Consider the following 25,670-nt stretch of genomic DNA (forward strand, 5'->3'; position numbering starts at 1 on the left):
TTTTCAATTTCCTTATCAATTTAATTAAAGTTCATTATGTTGTTGGCTTTTTTGTTTCCTTGGTCATCCAGTATGTCATCAAGCTCCAGTCAGACCAGTAAGATGTCTCAAACAAGGATCCCCTCTGCTGGTCAGCTGGTGGTACTGTCTGCCCTCTTGGGTAGCCAGTACCTGGTGTCTCTCATACCGACCAGAACCTGAGCAAAGCAGCACTGTATTTCAAACCATCGTGGAAATAACTGACAAATACATATTTACAGTCACATATAACGTCGTCTCTTCCTGGAGAGTGCCAGTGCTAAGTGATTCTCAGCATCAGCCTTTGATAGACTGCAGTCCCTCACAGTCAGGTAGCTTAATATTGACCCCACAAATTAGGCCCACAAAATAAAATAGTCAATGTTCCAACAACTTATCAGTTAATCATTACAGTTAAATAAACCAATCAACCAGTGGATTATAATTCAACCAGCATTTGGAATCTGCTCCCACATGTCAGTGACCTGGAAAAGCATTTGGAGGAAGACAATATGTGAAAATAAGACAAAACCAGAAAATAGTGAATAATCAGAGGTTCATACTGCCAGACAGTAGATATCTGGGCTGTAGAAGAAGTCACTGTATTCCACCCTGGTAACCAACCGTTCCTTATCAAAACATCGCCCCACTAAAACCTTATTCTTTATGAGGCACAGTCCACTGACCCCAGGCCTGTACGGTGGCTGGGACAGACCGGAGGAGGGGGAACGGTGGAAGTTGTCAAAGCTCATCCTCCATCTGCTGAAACGCTTCTAAGTCCTCTCGCCAATCAGCCATCATGGCTTCCACTGATTTTCTGCTAGAGTCCTTGTCAACCTCAGGCTCCTCCTCTGGCTCAGGGTTCCTCTTAATGGCAGGTCCCACATCTTCCTCAGGAGTCACTTCCTCATTGTGGGGAGCTGATTCATCCTGCTCCACAGTCCTCACGTGTGACTGGTCGAGAGTTGCGGCAGGGACAGGTGAAGTTTGGTCTGTTGAACAGTCTTCCTCCTCCTCCTGAACATCCCTCCCTGAGGAAGGACAGAGGGGTGAGCTCAGTCCATTTTCAGACCACTTTCCACCACAATATATGAACTGTGTCCTGCACAGTCATCCATATAGTATCCTACAATACATACACAGCCATACACCGTTTCCTACTCACTATGCATGTACATTTAACACAAGCACCCATCAGTCATTCCCAGACAGAAACAGGGCAGTGTTGCAGTTTACAAGAGGCAGCGAACAATAAACAGAATGGTACTGACGAGTCATGTGCAGAACAGACCAACAGTAATATTCTTCTGAGGGGTTCTGACATTGCCAGCTATATACACACAAGACTAACCTGCACTGAGCTGCTCTACCACACACAGAATAATGGAGGAGAGAGGAAAGAGATGAGGGTGATACTTACTGCTTTCCAGCAGGATGCCAGGGAGAGGTTCACCTTTGAATATAGAGGCTGTTAAACCAAAGGGTGAAGGGAAAAGAAAGATAGAAGAGGAAAGTTACACTGTTACAGTCCACCACGGGGAAGGAGAGGAGGAGGAAGGAAAATGGAAAGAAGGGAGCCGTTTCCTGTATCACACATCAAACTGGGTGCTTACCACCCCCTACCGCCACTAAGGCCAGTACTGTAAAGTGGCCACAGGCCCACTATTTTGGTTCACCACTAAACCCTGAAATACTGGCCATTTTTAGATCTTTACAGAATCAAATATAGTCCCTAAAATCAGCTGAAATCCCACAAAACTATACAGAAGATGGAAAGACACTGTCCTGTCTTTGTTTAGTCACTAATGTCCAACTGCCCCCTCCAGTGGATCTAACCTCTGTCTCTGGCCTTGTCGCTCAGCAGCACCTCCACCTCCCTGTACTCCTTGAGAGCCTCCAACAGGATATTGCCTTCCTTGTAGAAGAGGAAGAGGAGGGGCAAAGTGACGTCGTCTGTGTTGCGGCCGTCGCCGGCCATCTGGAAGAGGGGAGCAGTGTCACTGCTGCTACCCTCGTTGTCATCTGTGGAGGACGGGGGTAATTAGCAAGGTTAAACATGATACTATAATTTAGCAATGAGGCACGAGAACGTGTGGTATATGGCCAATATACCATGGCTAAGGGCTGTTCTTAGGCACACCCTTAGCCATGGTATATTGGCCATATACCACAAACCTCCAAGGTGCCTTATTGCTATTATAAACTGGTTACCAGTGTAATTAGAGCAGTAAAAATAAATGTTTTGTCATTCCCGTGGTATATGGTCTGATATACCACGACTGTCAGTTAATCAGCATTCAGGGCTCAAACCACCCAGTTTATAAATAGTAATGCATCAGTTTATTAAAGGCTATATAAAACATTATGAAAGTGTTATGAATTTATAAAGGTTAGAAAAATGATTATAGTTAGTGCAGCCTTCTTGAAGAAGATTCCTTCAAATTGAGATCAGTTGGTCCTCCTCACCGATGACGATGCCTCCGATGGCCCCAGCCTTCATGATGTGTCTGGCCTTCTCAGCAAACATACATTGGCCCCGCTGCAGCAGAGCAATGCGGCCCTGTACAAAGGCAGCGTTGCTCAGTTCCGCACAGCCACTGTATGGTTCAGCCACTGTCACAAACCCACGAACCTACAGACGAAGAGAAGGTGGGGGTGGACATGTTAAAACATCACTCAGAACGACAAAAATAGAGAACATCTGGCACCTAGGGACAAGACAGGAAAAACCAACAAGCAAAGGTGTCCATCCATTGGAAATTGACACACTGAAGAAACTCACCCCCATGATGCTCTTGGAAAGATCTGTGCCAAACTGCGCTGGGCCAGAAGTCAGCACCACTCTGCCGAAGAAGGGGTGGGAGACTATCTGCACAGCGCGCGGAGGGAGCTGCTCCTTCTGCTGCTGGCTGGACAGCTCCATCATCTCCTGCATGAAGCGCATGCCGTCCTCTGCTGCCACAGCACTGACCGCCTAGAGAGAGACCGAGGGAAGGGGAGAGAGAGGAAAGGAGATGGAGAAAGAAAGGAGAGGGCAGTAGATAGAGTAGGGGAAGAGACTGAGTAACTCATATGGGGGGTTGGCAATGGTCTTATGATATCATTCAAACTCTCCCGGCTTGTCCTGTGAATTAATCATTTACCTGTGTAGCGTGTTGGACCAGCTGCACTCTGCCGTCTTTAAGGTGTATAAGGCTGACTCCCATCCTCCTCAGCAGCTCCAGGTGATCAGGGTTGTTGGCCATGAAGTCCTGAGCCCTCAGAGGTGGGCGACCCATCCCCGGCTCACTGGATGAGAGGGTGAAGGGCATCAAAGTTCACATTCAGTATGGTTGTGACAGGAACAATATTCAGTTTAACATGAACCTCACATTAGACATATACTCCCCTATGTATATAATTGGACAGTGAAGCTAAAATGTACAGTGCCTTGCGAAAGTATTCGGCCCCCTTGAACTTTGCGACCTTTTGCCACGTTTCAGGCTTCAAACATAAAGATATAAAACTGTATTTTTTTGTGAAGAATCAACAACAAGTGGGACACAATCATGAAGTGGAACGACATTTATTGGATATTTCAAACTTTTTTAACAAATCAAAAACTGAAAAATTGGGCGTGCAAAATTATTCAGCCCCTTTACTTTCAGTGCAGCAAACTCTCTCCAGAAGTTCAGTGAGGATCTCTGAATGATCCAATGTTGACCTAAATGACTAATGATGATAAATACAATCCACCTGTGTGTAATCAAGTCTCCGTATAAATGCACCTGCAATGTGATAGTCTCAGAGGTCCGTTAAAAGCGCAGAGAGCATCATGAAGAACAAGGAACACACCAGGCAGGTCCGAGATACTGTTGTGAAGAAGTTTAAAGCCGGATTTGGATACAAAAAGATTTCCCAAGCTTTAAACATCCCAAGGAGCACTGTGCAAGCGATAATATTGAAATGGAAGGAGTATCAGACCACTGCAAATCTACCAAGACCTGGCCGTCCCTCTAAACTTTCAGTTCATACAAGGAGAAGACTGATCAGAGATGCAGCCAAGAGGCCCATGATCACTCTGGATGAACTGCAGAGATCTACAGCTGAGGTGGGAGACTCTGTCCATAGGACAACAATCAGTCATATATTGCACAAATCTGGCCTTTATGGAAGAGTGGCAAGAAGAAAGCCATTTCTTAAAGATATACATAAAAAGTGTCGTTTAAAGTTTGCCACAAGCCACCTGGGAGACACACCAAACATGTGGAAGAAGGTGCTCTGGTCAGATGAAACCAAAATTTAACTTTTTGGCAACAATGCAAAACGTTATGTTTGGCGTAAAAGCAACACAGCTGAACACACCATCCCCACTGTCAAACATGGTGGTGGCAGCATCATGGTTTGGGCCTGCTTTTCTTCAGCAGGGACAGGGAAGATGGTTCAAATTGATGGGAAGATGGATGGAGCCAAATACAGGACCATTCTGGAAGAAAACCTGATGGAGTCTGCAAAAGACCTGAGACTGGGATGGAGATTTGTCTTCCAACAAAACAATGATCCAAAACATAAAGCAAAATCTACAATGGAATGGTTCAAAAATAAACATATCCAGGTGTTAGAATGGCCAAGTCAAAGTCCAGACCTGAATCCAATCGAGAATCTGTGGAAAGAACTGAAAACTGCTGTTCACAAATGCTCTCCATCCAACCTCACTGAGCTCGAGCTGTTTTGCAAGGAGGAATGGGAAAAAATGTCAGTCTCTCGATGTGCAAAACTGATAGAGACATACCCCAAGCGACTTACAGCTGTAATCGCAGCAAAAGGTGGCGCTACAAAGTATTAACTTAAGGGGGCTGAATAATTTTGCACGCCCAATTTTTCAGTTTTTGATTTGTTAAAAAAGTTTGAAATATCCAATAATGTCGTTCCACTTCATGATTGTGTCCCACTTGTTGTTGATTCTTCACAAAAAAATACAGTTTTATATCTTTATGTTTGAAGCCTGAAATGTGGCAAAAGGTCGCAAAGTTCAAGGGGGCCGAATACTTTCGCAAGGCACTGTAATTTCCAGAATTTATTCTAAAAATAGAATGTGTTTCTGAACACTTCTACATTCATGTGGGTAGTACCATGATTACAGATAATCATGAATGAATCGTGAATAATGATGAGTGAGAAAGTTAGAGGCATAAATATCAAATCCCCCCCAAAATGCTAGTGACTCCAAAATGACAACACATTGTCTACCATTCATTTCTATTGGGCACAAAATAACCTGAAAACACAACCAAAACAAAGTTTGTAGTCTCACACGCTTGATATAGTCACTGCATGCTACGAATATGGGACCAAATACTAAACTTTTTACTAAATGTAATACACTATAAGTGAATTTGTCCAAATTCTTATGACACCTTCAAATTGGGAGACTAAACACACTACATGACCAAAGGTATTTGGACACCTGCTCGTCAAACATCTCATTCCAAAATCATGGGCATTAATATGGAGTTGGTCCCCCATTTGCTGCTCTAACAGCCTCCACTCTTCTGGGAAGGCTTTCCACTAGATGTTGGAACATTGCTGCGGGGACTTGCTTCCATTCAGCCACAAGAGCATTAGTAAGGTCGGGCACTGATTTTGGGCGATTAGGCCTGGCTTGCATTCAGTGTTTACAATTCATCCCAAGGGTGTTCGATGGGGTTGAGGTCAGTGCTCTGTGCAGCCAGTCAAGTTCTTCCACACCAATTTCTGTATGGACCTTGCTTTGTGCGCAAGGGCATTGTCATGCTGAAATAGGAGAGGGCCTTCCCCAATCTGTTGCCACAAAGTTGGAATCACAGAATCGTCTAGAATGTCATTGTATGCTATAGCATTAAGATTTCCCTTCACTGGAACTAAGGGGCCTAGCCCAAAGAGAATATTTTCCACAGGTCCAGAATCCAATGACGGCAAGATTCACACCACTCCAGATGGCATTGTGCATGGTGATTTTAGACTTGTGATTTTAGACTGCTCGGCCATGGAACCCCATTTCATGAAGCTCCAGATGAACCGTTCTTGTGTTGACGTTGCTTCCAGAGGCTACGTACTTCAGCACTCGGCGCTCCCCGTTCAAAGAGCATGTGTGGCCTAGCACTTCACGGCTGAACCGTTGTTGCTCCTAGAAGTTTCCACTTCACAATACCAGCACTTACAGTTGACCAGGGCAGCTCTAGCAGGGCAGAAAATTGATGAACTGACTTGTTGGAAAGGTAGCATCCTATGATGGTTGAAAGTCACTGAGCTCTTGTCATTCTACTGTCAATGTTTGTCTATGGAGATTGCATGGCTAAGTGATCAATTTTATACATGTCAACAGGCTGAAATAGCCAAATCCACTCATTTGAAAGAGGTTTCTACATACTTTCGCATATATAGTGTACATAAAGTGCATTCATTAATAAAACGGTAAAACAGATATGTAAGAAGAAAAAAACTAATAAAACATTACATTCGGTACTGTCGTCTCATTAAACATTTGATCTCAATTCCAAAATTCTGGAGTATAGAGCTAAATTGTAGTTTTAGCTTCACTGTCCAAATAAATACATAGGGGATGTATGTATAAATGTCCCTTACTGGTGAATGGCAGGACGGGGACAACTCTTGTCCACAGCACTCCTGATTGGATCTCGGAGGTTCCGTGGAAAGGCGGGGTCGGGGAAAAGGAGGTGTGTGTTGGGACAGGTCCAATCAAAGTTAGAGTCATCCAACTCCTCCTCTGACTAAGACAGAGTGGGAGAGAGCAAACATGACTAACTATCATTTGAATATTATTAGATGTACTATCATTAGAATTCTAGCTGATCACAGCAGGTAATCTTACTACACCCACCCAAAGAGATTTGACATAGGCGGAGAGATGAGGCAGAGATGGAGCCTGTACCGTGGCGTTGGCGGGAGAGGGGGCGTGAGGAGCAGTGGACAGGGACAGGGGCAGAAGGTGTGCCTCGGTGGTGAAGATATAATCCTCAACATTAAACGTCAGATCTTCCTCTTCCGCAAACAGCAGGAACAGGTACTTGAACATCTCTGCCAAGAAGAAGGAGTCCATTCTGAGAGGGGAGGAGTTAGGAAGAGAGAGGATTCGTGATATTTGGGGCAGCAGGCCAACAGAGCAGACACCACATAAACTATTTTGATTGAACTACATGGCTGGCACACTGTTGATCAGCCACTAAAACCATCCACCTCTTAACCGCCCATCATTAAATCCCTCCCTGTCCCCGGGGTATTCCCCTGGGTCTGGGCTCTCACCGGTCCTCGTGGCTCCCGGTGCGAACGTCCTTCATGGCAGCAAAGCCACAGGGGACCCGGGCAAATCGATTCAGGTTGTCCAGCACCGTGCGGCCTACCTCCAGGTAGTAGGGGTCTTTGGTAGCCTAGAGGGGGTACAGTGGGACCAGGGTTAGACACTGTCCTACTGAATCAGGCAATAAGGAAGGCCACTAAGATCAAATGTACAGTGCATTCGGAAAGTATGCAGATCCCTCAACTTTTTCCACCTTTTGTTATTCTAAAATGGATTAAATTGTTCCACCCCCCCTCATCAGTCTACACACAATACCCTATGTTGACAAAGTAAAAAAAAAACAGGTTTCTAAAAGCTGACAATACCACATTTACATAAGTATTCAGACCCTTTACTCAGTAGTTTGTTGAAGCCCCTTTGGCAGCGATTATAGCCTCGAGTCTTCTTGGGTATTTTTAAAAACGTTTTATTTATTTAACTAGGCAAGTCAGTTTACAATGACGGCCTACGGCTGGGCCAATTGTGCGCCTCCCTATGGGACTCCCAATCACGGCTGGTTGTGATACAGCCTGGATTCAAACCAGGGTGTCTGTAGTGACGCCTCTAGCACTGAGATGCAGTGTCTTAGAGCATTGCGCCACTCGGGAGCCCCGGGTAAGAAACTACAAGCTTGGTACACCTGTATTTGGAGAGTTTCTCCCACTCTTCTCTGCAGATTCTCTCAAGCTCTGTGAGGTCGGATGGGGAGCGTCACTACACAGCTATTTTCAGGTCTCTCCAGAGATGCTCGATCGGGTTCAAGTCCGGGCTCTGGCTGGGCCACTCAAGGATATTCAGAGACTTGTCCCGAAGCCACTCCTGCGTTGTCTTGGCTGTGTGCTTAGGGCCGTTGTCCTGTTGGAAGGTGAACCTTCACTCCAGTCTAAGCCAGAGTGCTCTGGAACAGGTTTTCATCAAGGACCTCTCTGTACTTTGATCCGTTCATCTTTCCCCTCGATCCTGACTAGTCTCCCAGTCCCTGAAAAACATCCCCACAGCATGATACGGCTACCATGCTTCACCGTAGGGATGGTGCCAGGTTTCCTCCAGACGTGACGCTTATCATTCAGGCCAATGATTTCAAGCTTGGTTTCATCAGACCAGAGAATCTTGTTTCTCATGGTCTGAGAGTCTTTAGGTGCCTTTCCAAATCACATCCAATCAATTGAATTATCACAGGTGGACTCCAATCAAGTTGTAGAAACATCTCAAGGATGATCAATTGAAACAGGACCATTTCGAGTCTCATAGCAAAGGGTCTGAATAGATGTAAATAAAGTATCCGTTTTTTAATTTAATTTTTTTTTAAATTATCAACAATTTCAACCAACCAATTTTCGCATTGTCATTATGGGGTATTGTGTGTAAATTGATGAGGAAAACATTTCATTTAATCCATTTTAGAATAAGGTTGTAACGTACCAAAATGTGGAAAAAGTGATGTATCGTTATGTCAACTTCTAGACTGCATGTCTCCACAGTCCTTACCTTGTACAGGAAATAGGTGCTCTCTGCAAACTCAGGTCTTAGTGGATGCTGAGCCCAATGTACCCTGAAATCAGTGGTGAATGCCTGGGGAAGACATAGAGAGGGGTGTTAAAGGTTACAGCCTGAGTGAGTACAAAGAAAGAGGTAGAGATGGAGCATAAAAGAGAGCTTACCTCTGGGAGGAAGTTGTGTTTCTTGGTGACTTGATAGAGCATCTCATGGGTCTCAATGGCCGGCCGGATATCTCCCTTCAACACCTGGGGGATTCATTAACAATGTTAGGAGAGTAAAATTCTTAATTGGTCTCCCTAATCTCAGCACCAGGTCTATGTACTAAAACCCCTGCTTAGGCAGCTGGTCTGTTAGTGATGCCAGGCTGAGTGTCTCACCTGCAGCCCAGGGAAGAAGGCCAGGAGGGAGTCCATCCAGGTGCGAGCAGGCAGCAGAGGCTTGTGGATGTGAACGTCCAGCAGGAGAGGAGGCTGGCTGATGTACTTCATTATAGACGCATAGTGCTGGAAACACAAATAATGAGAACATTTGACAAGCTAAGGATGAGAATCGTTAACAGCATACTTTGTGTGGATTGAACAATAAGGGCATAAAAGCATTCCATTATCCAAGCCAGAGTAAGGTTACAGTGTGAGGTCACTCACAATGTTGAAGCGCTGCAGAAACAGGTCATCTCCCAGGAGAATATAGGCCTTGAGCAGGTACTCATAATACGAGTCAATCCCTGCTCCCACTCCGCTGTCTGGAACAATACAACACAACAGTGTACCATTTCATACTGCAGAAACACAAGTACAGAACATCAGCTCCAACCGCCTTGCCTGTTCACTTCTATCACACCCAATACATTGTCCGTCACTGGATAAATCCAAGGAAATCCTCCTTTACAATACAGTAGATAGCAGTTGTGGCCTGGGACTGGTTCCCTCTCTCACCCCTGCGGACCCACTCTCCTGAGTGGATGTTGATGGTTGTTCCCACCAGGTTGCTATTCCTCTGCCTCTTCTCCCACAGGAAGTCGAGGGCTCTCCGTGCATGGACCTGTGTAGAATACAATGAATCAATATCATTCAGACACACTGGCATATAGGATAATCAACAATGAAGGTCTAGTCGTGCCGTCTACTAGTATTAGTCCTGATCTGAACAAGGTTTAAAGTAAGAGATGATTGTCTGTTTTTACCTCAAACACAGGGTCCCCAGTGAAGCGACTCAAGGCAGCGAACTCCAGGATAATTGTGCCAGCACAAGCTGTACAGGTGTCCGTCTCTGTGCCCGTCCGACTCTCAGGACTCCTGAGGCCATGCTTCAAGTTTACCTGTTGAGTGGAATAAAAAGGCTCAATATATTGGTCATAGACTCAAATCCACAGCTGTGTCCAAAGACATTGTTCAGGTGAACTATACAGCCATAGAAAACCAGGCTGCGGAAAACTGTAGCAGCTGTATGCAGAGCACTGAAGCAGATAATACAATTATGCAGTCATAATTGGAGAGGGCTGTGTGTGTGTACACATGAGTGTATATGGTCAGGACATATCCCAACAGCTGTGGTCTTATGTATAGTCTGAGGGCTCACCCTGGGGTAAGGCAGGCCACTGCTGGTGTTGAAGGCAGGCAGGAGTCTGAGACCCACGTCTTTGGCCATGTGGAGCAGCTCATCCTGGTACCACTGCATGTGATACCCTGTATCCTTCAGCATCACCGCCATGGAGTGGCCCCCTAGCAGCCCTCTGGAAACATGAGGAAAGTCACAATGGTCACACAATAGTATGTGGACAACCCTTTAAATTAATGGATTTGGCCATTTCAACCACACTCATTGCTAACAAGTGTATAAAAGAGCACACAGCCATGCAATCTCCATTGACAAACATTGGCAGTAGAATGTTCTTACTGAAGAGCTCACTGACTTTCAACGTGGCACTGTCATAGGATGTCACCTTTCCAACAAATTTCTGCCCTACTAGAGCTGCCCTGGTCAACTGTAAGTGCTGTTATTCTGAAGTGGAAATCGCCTGTCCTCGGTTGCAACACTCACTACCGAGTTCCAAACTGCCTCTGGAAGCAACGTCAGCATAGGAACTGTTCATCAGGAGCTTCACGAAATGGGCTTCCATGGCCGAGCAGCCACACACAGGGCTAAGATCACCATGTGCTATACCAAGCGTCGGCTGGAGTGGTGTAAAGCTTGCAGTCATTGGACTCTGGAGCAGTGGAAACGCGTTCTCTGGAGTGATGAATCACCCTTTACCCTCTGGCAGTCTGACGGACAAATCTGGTTTTGGCAGATGCCAGGAGCACGCTACCTGCCCGATTGCATAGTGCGAACTGTAAAGATTGATGGAGGAGGAATAATGGTCTGGGGCTGTTTTTCATGGTTCGGTCTAGGCCCCTTAGTTCCAGTGAAGTTAAATCTTAACGCTACAACATACAATTACATTGTAGATGATTCTGTGCTTCCAACTTTAGTGGCAACAGTTTGGGGAAGGCCCTTTCCTGTTTCAGCATGACATTACCCCTGTGCACAAAGCGAGGTCCATACAGAAATGGTTTGTCGAGATCGGTGTGGAAGAACTTGACTGGCCTGCACAGAGCTCTGACCGCAACCCCATTGAACACCTCTGGGGTGAATTGGAACGCCGACTGCGAGCCAGACCTAAACGTCCAACATCAGTGCCTGTCCTCATGAATGCTCGTGGCTGAATGAAAGCAAGTCCCTGCAGCAATGTTACATCACACATACACAGTTTGTTTGCTGTTGTATTTGTGCTGTTGCCAGTGTCTTCTGTCTGTATCGTCTGTTTTGTCTTAAATCGTTTTTTTTTTTTTATCCCAGCCCCCATCCCCACAGGAAGCTTCTTGCCAGGCTATTGTAAATAAGAATGTTCTTCTTCACTGACTTGCCTGGTTAAAAAAAAGAATAATAACATTTCCATCCCCTCAATAATTGACTTTATTTTTCTTTTTTCTTACCCCAGCACACGGATGTTGGTCTCAAAGACAGACACCACGATGTCATTGTCCAGTCGCACATCTCTCAACACTCTCCTCACCGCTTCTTCAAACTCTGTCGTCTTATTTAAGAGCTGTAAGTAAACACAGAATTAAATATATGAAAATCATTGTCTACCCAGAGGTTAGATAATCCAACTAATCCAACTAAGGAGGTTGGTAAAACAAACTAAAGATGAAACCTAGGCCTCCCGGGTGGCACAGTAGTTAAGGGCACTGTCCCTGGGTTCGCGCCCAGGCTCTATCGTAACCGGGCGCGACCGGGAGGTCCGTGGGGCGACGCACAATTGGCCTAGCGTCGTCCGGGTTAGGGAGGGATTGGTCGGTAGGGATCTCCTTGTCTCATCGCGCACCAGCGACTCCTGTGGCGGGCCGGGCGCAGTGCACGCTAGCCAAGGTTGCCAGGTGCACGGTGTAGCCTCCGACACATTGGTGCGGCTGGCTTCCGGGTTGGATGCGCGCTGTGTTAAGAAGCAGTATGGTTGGATGCGCGCACCAGCGACTCCTGTGGACTGGAAGCAGTATGGCTTGTGTATCGGAGGACGCATGACATTCAACCTTCGTCTCTCCCGAGCCCGTACGGGAGTTGTAGCAATGAGACAAGATAGTAGCTACAACAATTGGATACCACGAAATTGGGGAGAAAAAGGGGTAAAATTGAAAAAAATAATATTAATAATACAAAAAAATATGAAACCTACCACTAGAGTGTCCAAGGTGTCGATGAGGGTGAGAGAGAACCTTAAAACACACAAAGACAAATCAATCAGCATCAATTATAGTCCCTTATGGCTAGAAGATATCAACAGAGAGTTAGGGTATTCCAATGCCAGCAGGACTGTCTCCAGGCACTCACTTCCCCAGTGCGTCGTCCACGTCTCCCCGACTGGGCTCCTGCCCACGCACCCTCCCCCGACACGTCAGAGGCATCAGCTCATCTGCTGGGTATGCATGGTCCTGGAAAACACAACCAATAATATATATTTTTTTATATTTAACCTTTATTTAACTAGGCAAGTCAGTTCAGAACAATTTCTTATTTTACTGCCTACTCCGGCCAACCCTGGGCGAATGGTGCACCGCCCTATGGGACTCCCAATCACAGCCGGATGTGATGCAGCCTGGATTCGAACCAGGTATTGCAGTGTCTCAGACCACTGCGCCACTCGGGAGCCAATAAAGATCCATGGTAGTGTGTAGAGGTCGACCGCTCATGATTTTTCAACGCCGATAACGAAAATTGGAGGGCCGATACCGATTAATCAGACAATATATATAATAATTACAATAATACTGAATGAACACCTACTTTAACTTAATACATAAATAAAAATCGATTTAATCTCAAATAAATAACGAAACATGTTCAATTTGGTTTAAATAATGCAAAAACACTGTTGGAGAAGTAAAAGTGTAATATGTGCCCAATTAAAAAAGCTAACATTTAAGTTCCTTATTCAGAACATGAGAACATATGAAAGCTGGTGGGTCCTTTTAACATGAGTCTTCAATATTCTCAGGTAAAAAGTTTTAGGTTGTAGTTATTATATGACTATTTCTCTCTATACCATTTGTATTTCATATACCTTTGACTATTGGATGTTCTTATAGGCACGATAGTATTGCCAGCCTAATCTTAGGAGTTGATAGGCTTGAAGTCATTAACAGCGCTGTGCTTGAAGCATTGCGAAAAGCTGCTGGCAAACGGAGGAAAGTGCTGTTTGGATGAATGCTTACGAGACTGCTGCTGCCTACCACCGCTCAGACAGACTGCTATATCAAATCATAAACTTAATTATAATATAATAAAACACAGAAATACGAGCCTTAGATCATTAATATGGTTAAATCAGGAAACTATCATTTCGAAAACAAAACATTTATTCTTTCAGTGAAATATGGAATAGTTCCGTATTTTATTGAACGGGTGGCAACCCTGTCTAATTACTGCTGTTACATTGCACAACCTTCAATGTTACGTCATAATTATGTAAATATCTGGAAAATTAATTACGGTCATTGTCAGTAAGAAATGGTCTTCACACAGTTCGCAACGAGCCAGGCGGCCCAAACTGCTGCATATACCCCGACTCTGGTTGCACAGAACGCAAGAGGAGTGACAATTTCCCCAGTTAATATTGCCCGCTAATATGAATTTCTTTCAAATAAATATGCAGCTTTAATTTTTTTAAACTTGTGTATTGATTTTAAGAAAGGCATTAATGTTTATGGTTAGGTACATTGGTGCAACAACGGTGCTTTTTTCACGAATGCGCTTGTTAAATCACCCATTTGGCGAAGTAGGTTATGATTTGATGATAAATTAACAGGCACCGCATTGATTATTTGCAACGCAGGACAAGCTAGTTAAACTAGTAATATCAACCATGTGTAGTTAACTAGTGATTATGTTAAGATTGTTTTTTTATAAGATAAGTTTAATGCTAGATAGCAACTTACCTTGGCTCCTTGCTGCACTCACGTAACATGTGGTCAGCCTGCCAAGCAGTCTCCTCGTGGAGTGCAGTGTAATCGGCCATAATTGGCATCCAAAAATGAAGATTTCCAACTGTTATGAAAACCTGAAATCGGCACTAATTAAATGGGCCATGCCAATTAATCGGTCAACCTCTAGTAGTTTGTAAACATATGTCATATAGAACGTAACATCTTATTGACATACAGTAGGTCTAAATAAGGTTCAACTATCAAAAAAACTACCACACCAAAATCAAAATCAAGTTCCTGGCAAATAAAGCACACACTCTGCATTCTGTCTGGGCTACACCACCCCACATTCATTTGATTGCATTAATGGGGTTTAGTCTTACACCTTTTAGCACTGTAATAAAAATGATTTACAGATCCAGTTGGCACCACACTTTCAGTGTGTGCTCTGTGCTGACAGACTGTCTCCTGTTACAAAGTTAGAGAGGAGACATGGGTACTCTAGGTAGTTTTGCACATATAGATATAGATTATCTTCCATGTCATAGTAATCTCAATAGGCGATATCCCAGTGTGGATACAACACCCGGTTTTGGGACCACTAATTAGGAAATATTTTGATAACAGTATGGGTTTCCCTGTTCATATAGACAAGGTTTAAAAAATAAATAAAACAGCACTAACCGGTTTCTCTCGTTTGTCTCATTCCCCTGTTTTCTTTTGTTTTCTGTGAATGTGATAGGAGTGTTGTGTGAGTGTGTAAATAAGATAGACATTTGAATAATACGATGACTGAAATTGAGTTAATAAAGGCCTCCCGAGTGGCGCAGTGGTCTAAGGCACTGCATCGCTGTGCCACTAGAGATTCTGGGTTTGAGTCGCAGCCGGGAGACCCATGGAGCGGCACACAATTGGCCCAGTGTTGTCAGGGTTAGGGGAAGGTTTGGCCAACAGGGATATCCTTGTTCCATCGTGCACTAGTGACTCCTGTGGCAGGCTGTGCACACTGACACCGCCAACAGTGATATCCTTGCCCTCCTGTGGCGGGCCGGGCGCAGTGCGCTCTAACCAAGGTTGCCAGGTGCACAGTGTTTCCTCCGACACGTTGGTGCGGCTGGCTTCCGGGTTGGATGCGCGCTGTGTTAAGAAGCAGTGCGGCTTGGTTGGGTTGTGTTTTGGAGGATGCATGGCTTTCGACCTTCGTCTCTTTTGTTGTAGCGATTAGACAAGATAGTAACTACTAACAATTGGATACCACGAAATTGGGGAGAAAACGTTTGTTTTTTTAAGTTAAAAGGAGCCACCAGCTTTCATATGTTCTCATGTTCTGAGCAAGGAACTTAAACAATAGCTTTTTTACATGGCACACTTTTACTTCTCAAACACTGTATTTTTGCATTATTTAAAACAAATTGAACACGTTTCATTATCTGAGACTACATTTATTTTATTTATGTATAATATTAAATTAAAATAAGTGTTCATTGTTCATTCAGTATTGTTGTAATTGTCCTTTAATACAAATAAATAAATAAATAAAATATATATATATAAAATAAGAATAAATAAATTAAATCGGTATTGGCTTTTTTTGGTCCTTCAATAAATCGGTATCGGCATTGAGGTTGTTGCCCTGGCACCACACGGCCCAGTCTCTGACCTCCTCCCTATAGGCTGTCTCATTGGTGATCAGGCCTACCACTGTTGTGGCAAACTTAATGATGGTGTTGGAGTCGCGCCTGGCCGTGCAGTCCCGAGTGAACAGGGAGTACAGGAGGGGGCTGAGCACGCACCCCTGAGGAGCCCGTGTTGAGGATCAGCGTGGCGGATGTGTTGTTACCTACCCTTACCACCTGGGGACTAAATATTTAGTCCCAGGGTCCTTAGGTTATTGATGAGCTTTGAGGGCACTACGGTGTTGAACGCTGAGCTGTCGTGTCAATGAATAGCATCGTCACATAGGTGTTCCTTTTGTCCAGCTGGGAAAGGGCAGTGTGGAGTGCAATAGAGATTGCATCATCTGTGGATCTGTTGGAGCGGTATGCAAATTGGAGTGGGACTAGGGTATCTGGGATAATGGTGTTGATGTGAGCCATGACCAGCCGTTCAAAGCACTTCATGACAACAGACTTGCTACGGGTCGGTCATCATTTAGGCAGGTTACCTTAGTGTTCTTGGGCACAGGCACTATGGTGGTCTGCTTAAAACATGTTAGTATTACAGACTCTGACAGGGAGAGGTTGAAAATATCAGTGAAGACACTTTCCAGTTGGTCAGCACATGCTCAGAGTACAAGTCTTGGTCACCCGTCTGGCCCTGTGTCCTTGTGAATGTTGACCTGTTTAAAGGTCTTACTTACATCGGCTGCGGAGAGCGTGAATACACAGTCTTCCGGAACAGTTGGTGCTCTCATGATAGTTCCGTGTTATTTGCCTCGAAGCGAGCATAGAAGTTGTTAGCTTGTCTGGTAGGCTCGTGTCACTGGGCAGATCTCGGCTGTGCTTCCCTTTGTTATCTGTAATGGTTTGCAAGCCCTGCCACATCCGACGAGCTTCAAAGCCGGTGTAGTATGATTCGATCTTAGTCCTGTATTGACGCTTTGCCTGTTTGATGGTTCGTTGGAGGGCATAGCGGGATTTCTTATAAGCTTCCGGATTTGAGTCCCGCTCCTTGAAAGTGGCAGCTCTAGACTTTAGCTCAGAGCGGATGTTGCCTGCAATCCATGGCATGTACGTACAGTCACTGTGGGGACAACGTCATCGATGCAGTTATTGATGGAGCCAATGACTGATCTGGTGTACTCCTTAATGCCATCGGAGGAATCCCGGAACATATTCTAGTCTGTGATAGCAAAACAGTCCTGTAGCTTAGCATCAGCTTCATCTGACCACTTCTTTATTGACAGAGTCACTGGTGCTTCCTGCTTTTTTTGCTTGTAAGCAGGAATCAGGATAGAATTATGGTCAGATTTGCCAAATGGAGGGCGAGGGAGAGCTTTGTATGCGTCTCTGTGTGTGGAGAAAAGGTGGTCCAGAGTTTTTTCCCCCTCTGGTTGCACATTTAACATGCTGATAGATATTTGGTAAAAACGGATTTAAGTTTCCCTGCATTAAAGTCCCCAGCTACTAGAAGCACCGCTTCTGGGTGAGAGTTCTCTTGTTTGCTTATGGCGGAATACATACAGCTCATTCAATGTTTTCTTAGTGCCAGCCTCTGACTGTGGTGGTGTGTAAACTACGAAAAAACAGATGAAAACTATCTAGGTAGATAGAGTATCTCATAAGCTATAAACCACACTACCTCAGGCGAGCAATAGCTCGAGACTTCCTTAGAAATCGTGCAGCAGCTGTTATTTACAAAAATACATTGTCCACTGCCCCCATTATGGACGGATTGTTTTGATGGCTGTTGTGAACTAAAGATGTTGACACTATTCTCAGCATGCCCTAGTGAATGGAGAGGGTGAACTCTGCTCCTAATCCTTTTGATCTATAGGCATTTCCTTATAAATAGTGGAAACATGATGCTCGTCTTGGGTCATGTTCATTATCCCCAGATTTTAAGGTGGTAGTAGGTGACACAGTAGTTGCAGCAAAATACTAAGTATCTTGGATGTGTGCTAGATAACCATCTGACAGGGGCATGGCACAAAATGTTATTGCCAAAGTGAACCATAAAATTAGGTTCCTGGCTAGAACCTCCAAATGTCTGGATAAGAATGCAATGGGGACATTGGCAGGGGCTATTGTTCAGTGCCACTTTGCATACTCTTCCTGGTACAAAAGTGTCCCCAAGATATAAAAAAAATGAATTGCAGATATCTCTGAACAAATTAGTCAGGATTATTCTTAAACTTCCAGCACTTACGCATCTTGACTATTACCACTTTTAAAGCCTTAGACGGCTTAAAGTGGAGGAGAGTCACTCTGATAGAATTGTGTCTTGAACATAAGATTGTCCACAGTACGGTCTCCAGATACTTATGTAACTACTTTAACTTAGTAAGGGATAACCATAACTATTCAACTAGGAGTGAAACTGACGTTGTTCCTTTAAGATTTATGGGTGGTATGGGTAAAGAAACTTAAAAAAATAAAATAATCAGCTGCCATTCTTTGGAATAATCTTCCAAAGAATTTGAAACTTATAACCTCCATAGGCAGTTTCAAGTTCTCACTGAAAAAATGGCTTCATTAATGTACTTGACAAAAAGCAACATTTGTTGTAGATTTATCAAAGGCCTTAGATTCAGTTGACCATGAATTGTTGCTAGCTAGACTCAGAAACATTGGTCTCAGTGAAGGGGCAGTAAATTGGTTTAGGGACCATCTTTGACAGAACACAATGTGTTCTTACAAGTCTAGCTTTCCTGAGATTAACATAGAGGTGTGCTCCAGAGTTCCATTTTAGCTCCTGTGTTGTTCTCAATTTGTATTAATGATTTGGGAAGGGGATGCAATCAGCAAAGCTATATCTATATGCAGATGTTACAGTCGTATATTAATATGCTCCTTCTCTGGTACAGGCTGTTGAAGAGATCCAGAATGCTTTTCAGTCACTGCAGGAATCCCATTATGGTCTCAAACTGGTCTTGAACTTACAATAATATAAAAATTCATGACCTTTACCAGAGCTAGAACAACTTCGTTGACAAGCTCCATTATTGCATTAATTAATTGAGTGCAATTGTTTGTGAAGAAATCTAAAAGTCTCTCTCCTTTTGATTACAATAATTTCACAACAGAAGCTACAGCGTTAGTCATCCTGGGGCCTGTGACAGCACTTGACCCTGTATAAAACAGTCCAACCAGAAGGCAAATGAGGACATTTATGATATGAGGACATGAACCTTGGGTCTGTGTGCTTGTTTGATTAATGGCTGAGGTAAAAAAGAACTTCTAGGCCAGGCCTAATCATTCGATTTAGGAACAAAAAAGCACTAGGCCAAGTGTCAGTGTTTTGATGAACAGCTAGTGTCAATATATCAGTCACCCAGTTCAAAGCCACACAAGTCCACGATAACAGGACACAGAGGTGAAAGAAGCAAACAGGCATTAGTCTAGCTACCAAAATAGACCCACTGTCCTCAAATTAGATCTAAAGAGACCTAGATGTTTATTATATTTGAAAATAATAAAAAGTATGGGAGCAGAGCAGTGCATTTAGCCTATTACAACAAACCCAGCTGTGCCCTGGACACCATATGTGAATTGATTGCCCCCCCATCTATCTTCAGAGCTTGTGCTGCTAGGTGACCTAAACTGGGACATGCTTAACACCTACAATCTAAGCTTGATGCCCACAATCTCACACAAATGATCAATGAACCTACCAGGTATAACCCCAAATCTATAAACACGGGCACCCTCATAGATTACATCCTAACCAACTTGCCCTCCAAATACACCCCTACAGTCTTTGTAAGGAATAAATGGACTTCACACAGTTCGCCACGAGCCATGCGGCCCAAACTGCTGCATATACCCTGACTGCTTGCACGGAACGCAAGAGAAATGACACAATTTTCCTAGCTTAAAGAAATTCATGTTAGCAGGCAATATTAACAAAATATACACGTTTAAAAATATATACTTGTGTATTGATTTTAAAGAAAGGCATTGATGTTTATGGTTAGGTACACATTTGTGCAACAGTGCTTTTTTCACAAATGCACTTGTTAAATCATCACCCGTTTGGCGAAGTAGACTGTGATTCGATGAGAAATTAACAGGCACCGCATCAATTATATGCAACGCAGGACACACTAGATAAACTAGTAATATCAACCATGTGTAGTTAACTAGTGATTATGTTAAGATTGTTTTTTATAAGATAAGTTTAATGCTAACTAGCAACTTACCTTGGATTCTTGCTGTCCTCGCGTAACAAGCAGTCAGCCTGCCACACAGGCTCCTCATGGAGTGCAATGTAAGACAGGTGGTGAGAGCGTTGGACTAGTAACCGGAAGGTTGCAAAAACTAATCCCCGAGCTGACAAGGTAAAATCTGTCGTTCTGCCCCTGAACAAGGCAGTTAACCAACCGTTCCTAGGCCGTCATTGAAACTAAGAATGTGACCTTAACTGAATTGCCTAGTTAAATAAAGTTGTAAAAAAAAATAATAAGAATAATTAAAAACACAAAAATCAGCCACAATCAGTGTCCAAAAATACCGATTACAGATTGTTATGAAAACTTGAAATCGGCCATTCCGATTAATTGGTCGACCTCTAGTCCGGACCTCTGGCAGTCTCTATGGGGGTGCCACAGGGTTCAATTCTCAGGCCGACTCTCTTCTCTGTATGTATCAATGTCGTCGCTCTTGCTGCTGGTAATTCTCTGATCCACCTCTACGCAGACGACACCATTCTGTATACTTCTGGCCCTTCGTTAGACACTGTGTTAACTAACCTCCAGACAAGCTTCAATGCCATACAACTCTCCTTCCGTGGCCTCCAACTGCTCTTAAATGCAAGTAAAACTAAATGCATGCTCTTCAATCAATCACTGCCTGCACCTGCCCGCCCGTCCAGCATCGCTACTCTGGACGGCTCTGACTTAGAATATGTGGATAACTACAAATACCTAGGTGTCTGGTTAGACTGTAAACTCTCCTTCCAGACTCACATTAAGCATCTCCAATACAAAATTAAATGCAGAATCGGCTTCTTATTTCGCAACAAAGCATCCTTCACTCATGCTGCCAAACATACCCTCGTAAAACTGACCATCCTACCGATCCTCGACTTTGGCGATGTCATTTACAAAATAGCCTCCAACACTCCACTCAACAAATTGGATGCAGTCTATCACAGTGCCATCCGTTTTGTCACCAAAAAGCCCCATAACCTACCCACCAATACGACCTGTACGCTCTCGTTGGCTGGCCCTCGCTTCACTCTCGTCACCAAACCCACAGGCTCCAGGTCATCTACAAGTCTCTGCTAGGTAAAGCCCCGCCTTACCTCAGCTCACTGGTCACCATAGCAGCACCCACTCGTAGCATGCGCTCCAGCAGGTATATCTCACTGGTCACCCCCAAAGTCAATTAATTCTTTGGCCGCCTTTCCTTCCAGTTCTCTGCTGCCAATGACTGAAATTAACTGCAAAAATCACTGAAGCTGGAGACTCATATCTCCCTCACTAGCTTTAAGCACCAGCTGTCAGAGCAGCTCACAGATCACTGCACCTGTACATAGCCAATCTGTAAACAGCCCATCCAACTACCTCATCTCCATACTGTATTTATTCATCTTGCTCCTTTGCACCCCAGTATCTTGCACTTTCATCTTCTGCACAGCTATCATTCCAGTGTTTAATTGCTATATTGTAATTACTTCACCACCATGGCCTATTTATTGCCTTAACTCCCTTATCTTACCTCATTTGCACTCACTGTATGTAGACTTTTTCTTTTCTTTTTTTCTACTGTATTATTGACCGTATGTTTCTTTATTCCATGTGTAACTGTGTTGTATATGTCGAACTGCTATGCTTTATCTTGGCCAGGTCGCAGTTGCAAATGAGAACTCGTTCTCAACTAGCCTACCTGGTTAAATAAAGGTGAAATAAAAAAATAAAAATGAATACCAGTACATCTCAACAGAACATCTAAAATGTTTTGCATTATTAGATTGCTGCTAAACCACTCTCTCAGTTATGTGAAGGGGACAGGTGGTGACGAGACTTACCATATAATTGGAATAAGCATGGTCAAACATCTCAACCACTTGGTTCCTTGAGGGGAAACAAAGAAATAAGTCAGTTTAGCTCAATCTATTTTATCAGTCTGAACTTGCCACACATCTAGCCCAGGAGCAGACATCTTTCTCACTCACCTCAGCTTGAGCTTCTCCTCTCGTGACATAGACTGTCCCAGCCTGCATAAGTTGCTCAGCAATAGCAGCAACAATAGGGTCGACATTGTTGCAGGGCGGAACCACAACACCGTCCACATAACTACAACCTAGCTCTCTCAGTCAAGTACAACTGTAACCTACCATCACATTAATATAGGCCTAGACACCAAAAGTCTCTGATAAACACAAACACACTCAGATCTCATGTGCACATATTCAGAACCAGGGGACATTTCAGGCCCAGTTACTGTCTGGTCCAACGGTTAATGAATGCATCCCAATACCACATGGAGGGAGTGCTGTTTATAAGGCCTACAATACTGTTACTAATCAGCTTGTTAATGCCAATTTAGACACCATCTATGACTCACTTGTCCTCTCCAATGTCATACAGTACAAATCCAGGTTTTGGTTGAGGTGTGACAAGGGGTTGGACAAACAACTGTATCTAAAATCCTAAATCAGGCTAACATAACAAGCAATCTATATATTTGACCATTTGCAGGAATGCTGTAGCTATTATGTAAATTGATAGTGATCTGTCATAGAATGTGTCTCATAATCGAAGACAACGTTCCAGTCGTGTAAAGTACTTAAGTTTTTTTGGGGAGGTATCTGTACTTTACTATTAATACTTTTTACAAATTTTACTTCACTACATTCCTAAAGACAATAATGTACTTTTTACTCGATAGATCGTCACTGACACCCAAAAGGACAGGAAAATTGTCTAATTCACAAACTTATCAAGAGAACATCCCTGGCCATCCCTACTGCCTCTGATCTGGCAGACTCACTAAACACAAATTCTGTTTGTAAATTATGTCGGAGTGTTTTAGTGTGCCCCTGGCTATCCGTAAATTAAAACTATAAAATTGCGCAGTCTGGTTTGCTTATTATAAGGAATGTGAAATGATTTATATTTAAACTTTTGATTCTTAAGTATATTTAAAACCAAATATTTAGACTTTTACTCAAGTAGTATTTTGCTGGGTGACTAACTTTTACTGAGTCATTTTCTATGAACGTATCCTTACTTTACTCAAGTATGACAATTGGGTACTTTTTCCACGACAGCAAAGTTCTACCGGGACCTACAGCAGCGTTAACACATGCTCCTTCCTTAACTGAGTGTCCAGTTCCTTAGAACCATGTTCACCTGCTGGTCACACCCTCTGACACACACGGCACCAGGACCTACAGCAGCTTGTAACACGTTGGCAAAGCTTCAATCAACACAAAACATGATTCACATACTGCTAATACTGCTGTCTAACGTTTCCTAACTAACGGGCAATCACATTACTCAATACTGACAGAATAACGTTATTCCCCAAGCCAATCAAAACAACCTGTCCTTCCTTATTAACGTTTCTTGACATCCGTGACTTTTTGAGTAAGCAGACACCATAAAAGCCTACTGCCAGGAATACTGGCAAGCTGAATAGGTAAATTTGATCGCTTTCTGATTAGACTAACAAATAATTAGCTAAATCATTATATATTTAGTTAATTCATATATATTATCACAACAGTAACGTTAACTGGCTAACGTTATCGTTGCTATCGACAAACAGCGCTAATGGCGCTGGCGCTAGCTATCGGTCTTTCCCTGGAACAATTAGGATTATATTCATGAAGCAAGACTGTTGTTAGATCCTACTCCTTTGACAGCTCTCTTCTTTCGTTAGCCAGTTGTTGGGGCGCATAGCCAGCTACAGTAGCTAGCTGGCCAGCTTGGCCGGTAAACGACAGTCCGAAAACAAGTGAAGTAGGAAAGTCGCCGGGTCGCTTTCGGCCGTTGAGTTAGTGTATTTTGTTCTTCTTGTTAAGCACGAAAATATTGCTTTAATGATGGACCACCAGCTGACCGTCCAAGAAAAGCGAGTAGTGCTGTTTAGAAGATAAATGTCAACATCCGCATCCGGTTAGGTTTTGGTATCCACCCCTCTGCCCGCCCAATATAGTTTTGTTACACTAGTTTTGTTGTACATTTGGGGAGAATATTCTTTATAAAATTAGATGGCATATACATTTGACATTTCCTTGAATATTTGGCAGACATCCGAGTGAATCTCCCACCATTTTTGATATTCACTAAATTTCCCATCTAGCCTAGCGAACCAGACTGGTCTCATAGACTAGACGTAACATAGTAAACGTGAGTCCGAGAAGGTGATTCGTATAATATGTTACGTTTGGTATAGAAGAACAAATTCTTATTTACAATGACAGACGATGCTGCCGCCCTATCAGACTCCCAATCACGGCCAGTTGTGATTCGAACCAGGGTGTCTGTGATGCAGTGCCTTAGACCGCTGCGCCACTTGGGAGCAACTTAATGCCTCAATCACACTGACCGCAACATTGCGCAAACAAATCCAAAATATGTACCATTCAGACTACACTGCAACGCAATGCAAACCCAGCGTTCCATTGTAAATGAATGTACTTTTGAACAGTGGCGATTTTAGCATGCAAATCTTGGTGGGGCAAACAAAACAAAAAAGTGGTATGCATGCCAGCAAAGCCACTACACATTAAAACATAGCTGATATGGCAGACTTGCTTAAACAAATGTGGTTTCTACTGACAATTGAGATGTACAAACTATGGCACGGGGAAAGAGGCATTCCGTAATTTCGATGAAGACATTAATGAGCAAGCGACCACGGACGTAGTCAATATAATTATTTGTTCAGCACGTTGATTGCCATTTGGGTCTTTTCACGTCAAAAAAGATACACGTCATATAACACTATTTGACGCGTTAAATGAGCTTTTAATTTGACACGTCAAATAACGCAATTATATTCTAGAATGTTGTGTGTGCTGAATTTGCATGTGCAAGCCAAGCACCACAACTACTATCAGTAACACTGTCAAAGCTGTACAAAAAAAGTGTTTACAATACCGTGTTGGTGAAAATATACCAAATTATTAGGTTGAGGCACATGGGCTACTAACAGCTTACTACACAATATACACTAAGTATTATTTGATTGGCTACAGTATACATTTCTCCTTTGCATATTACATAATTTATGCAGCAGCATACGATACATTTTTGGACTCACCTTATGAAGGTGGCGTAGTGGTCCTTTGCTGGCAAATTGTGTCATCAAACTTTGTCATCAATGTCTGGCATTCTCGGGATTTATGGTGGGAACACAGCCACCCCATTGAACAGCAGGCTAACGTTAGTGGTTTCTTTGCAGTTAGCCACTGATTCCTTCCAAAAGAGTCATTGTCGAATTTGCGATTTCCAACTTGTTGTGTAATCTTTAAGTACAATGGCCGATGAGCACCGATATGTTTTATCTATAATTTCTCTTCATTATTTATCTTCATAATGACAAGGATTAAAAAGGATTTGCTAGTAGATTGTTGACTTGATGACAACTGATGATGACTGCTAGCTAAGACTTTGAAAGTAAGAGATTGACATGATCAGTCCAATCAAAGCGATTGTAGATATAACGTGATTTGATGTCATTCTATCTGTGGCCAATGACCTT

At 43.4% G+C, this 25,670-nt stretch overlaps 1 protein-coding gene across 4 annotated transcripts; it reads right to left on the minus strand.

The window, feature by feature from the left end:
- On the minus strand, positions 1-25,598 carry LOC110521491 (ER degradation-enhancing alpha-mannosidase-like protein 3). 4 transcript variants are annotated; one of them, XM_036968674.2, is made up of 21 exons: positions 25,230-25,598; positions 21,985-22,030; positions 12,704-12,804; positions 12,549-12,588; positions 11,809-11,921; positions 10,412-10,565; positions 10,017-10,151; positions 9,769-9,874; positions 9,478-9,575; positions 9,211-9,336; positions 8,995-9,078; positions 8,822-8,905; positions 7,300-7,424; positions 6,878-7,097; positions 6,622-6,767; positions 3,162-3,306; positions 2,801-2,992; positions 2,485-2,650; positions 1,855-2,040; positions 1,439-1,486; positions 1-1,049 (listed from the first exon to the last, which is right to left on the minus strand). In XM_036968674.2, the coding sequence occupies exons 2-21, from the start codon at positions 22,012-22,014 to the stop codon at positions 760-762; spliced, it is 2,589 nt and encodes an 862-aa protein (XP_036824569.2). In that variant the 5' UTR covers positions 22,015-22,030; positions 25,230-25,598; the 3' UTR covers positions 1-759. The 4 variants fall into 4 exon arrangements, with proteins under 4 accessions (XP_036824569.2, XP_021454750.3, XP_090087588.1 ...); XM_021599075.3 differs by lacking the exon at positions 25,230-25,598 and adding an exon at positions 22,132-24,843; XM_090231462.1 differs by lacking the exon at positions 1,439-1,486 and having other exon boundaries at positions 25,230-25,587.
- Between the last annotated feature and the right edge of the window lie 72 nt (positions 25,599-25,670).

The sequence above is a fragment of the Oncorhynchus mykiss genome, chromosome 4 (genome assembly GCF_057628025.1).
Source record: "Oncorhynchus mykiss isolate SJ-2025 chromosome 4, ASM5762802v1, whole genome shotgun sequence".
Classification (NCBI taxonomy): domain Eukaryota; kingdom Metazoa; phylum Chordata; class Actinopteri; order Salmoniformes; family Salmonidae; genus Oncorhynchus; species Oncorhynchus mykiss.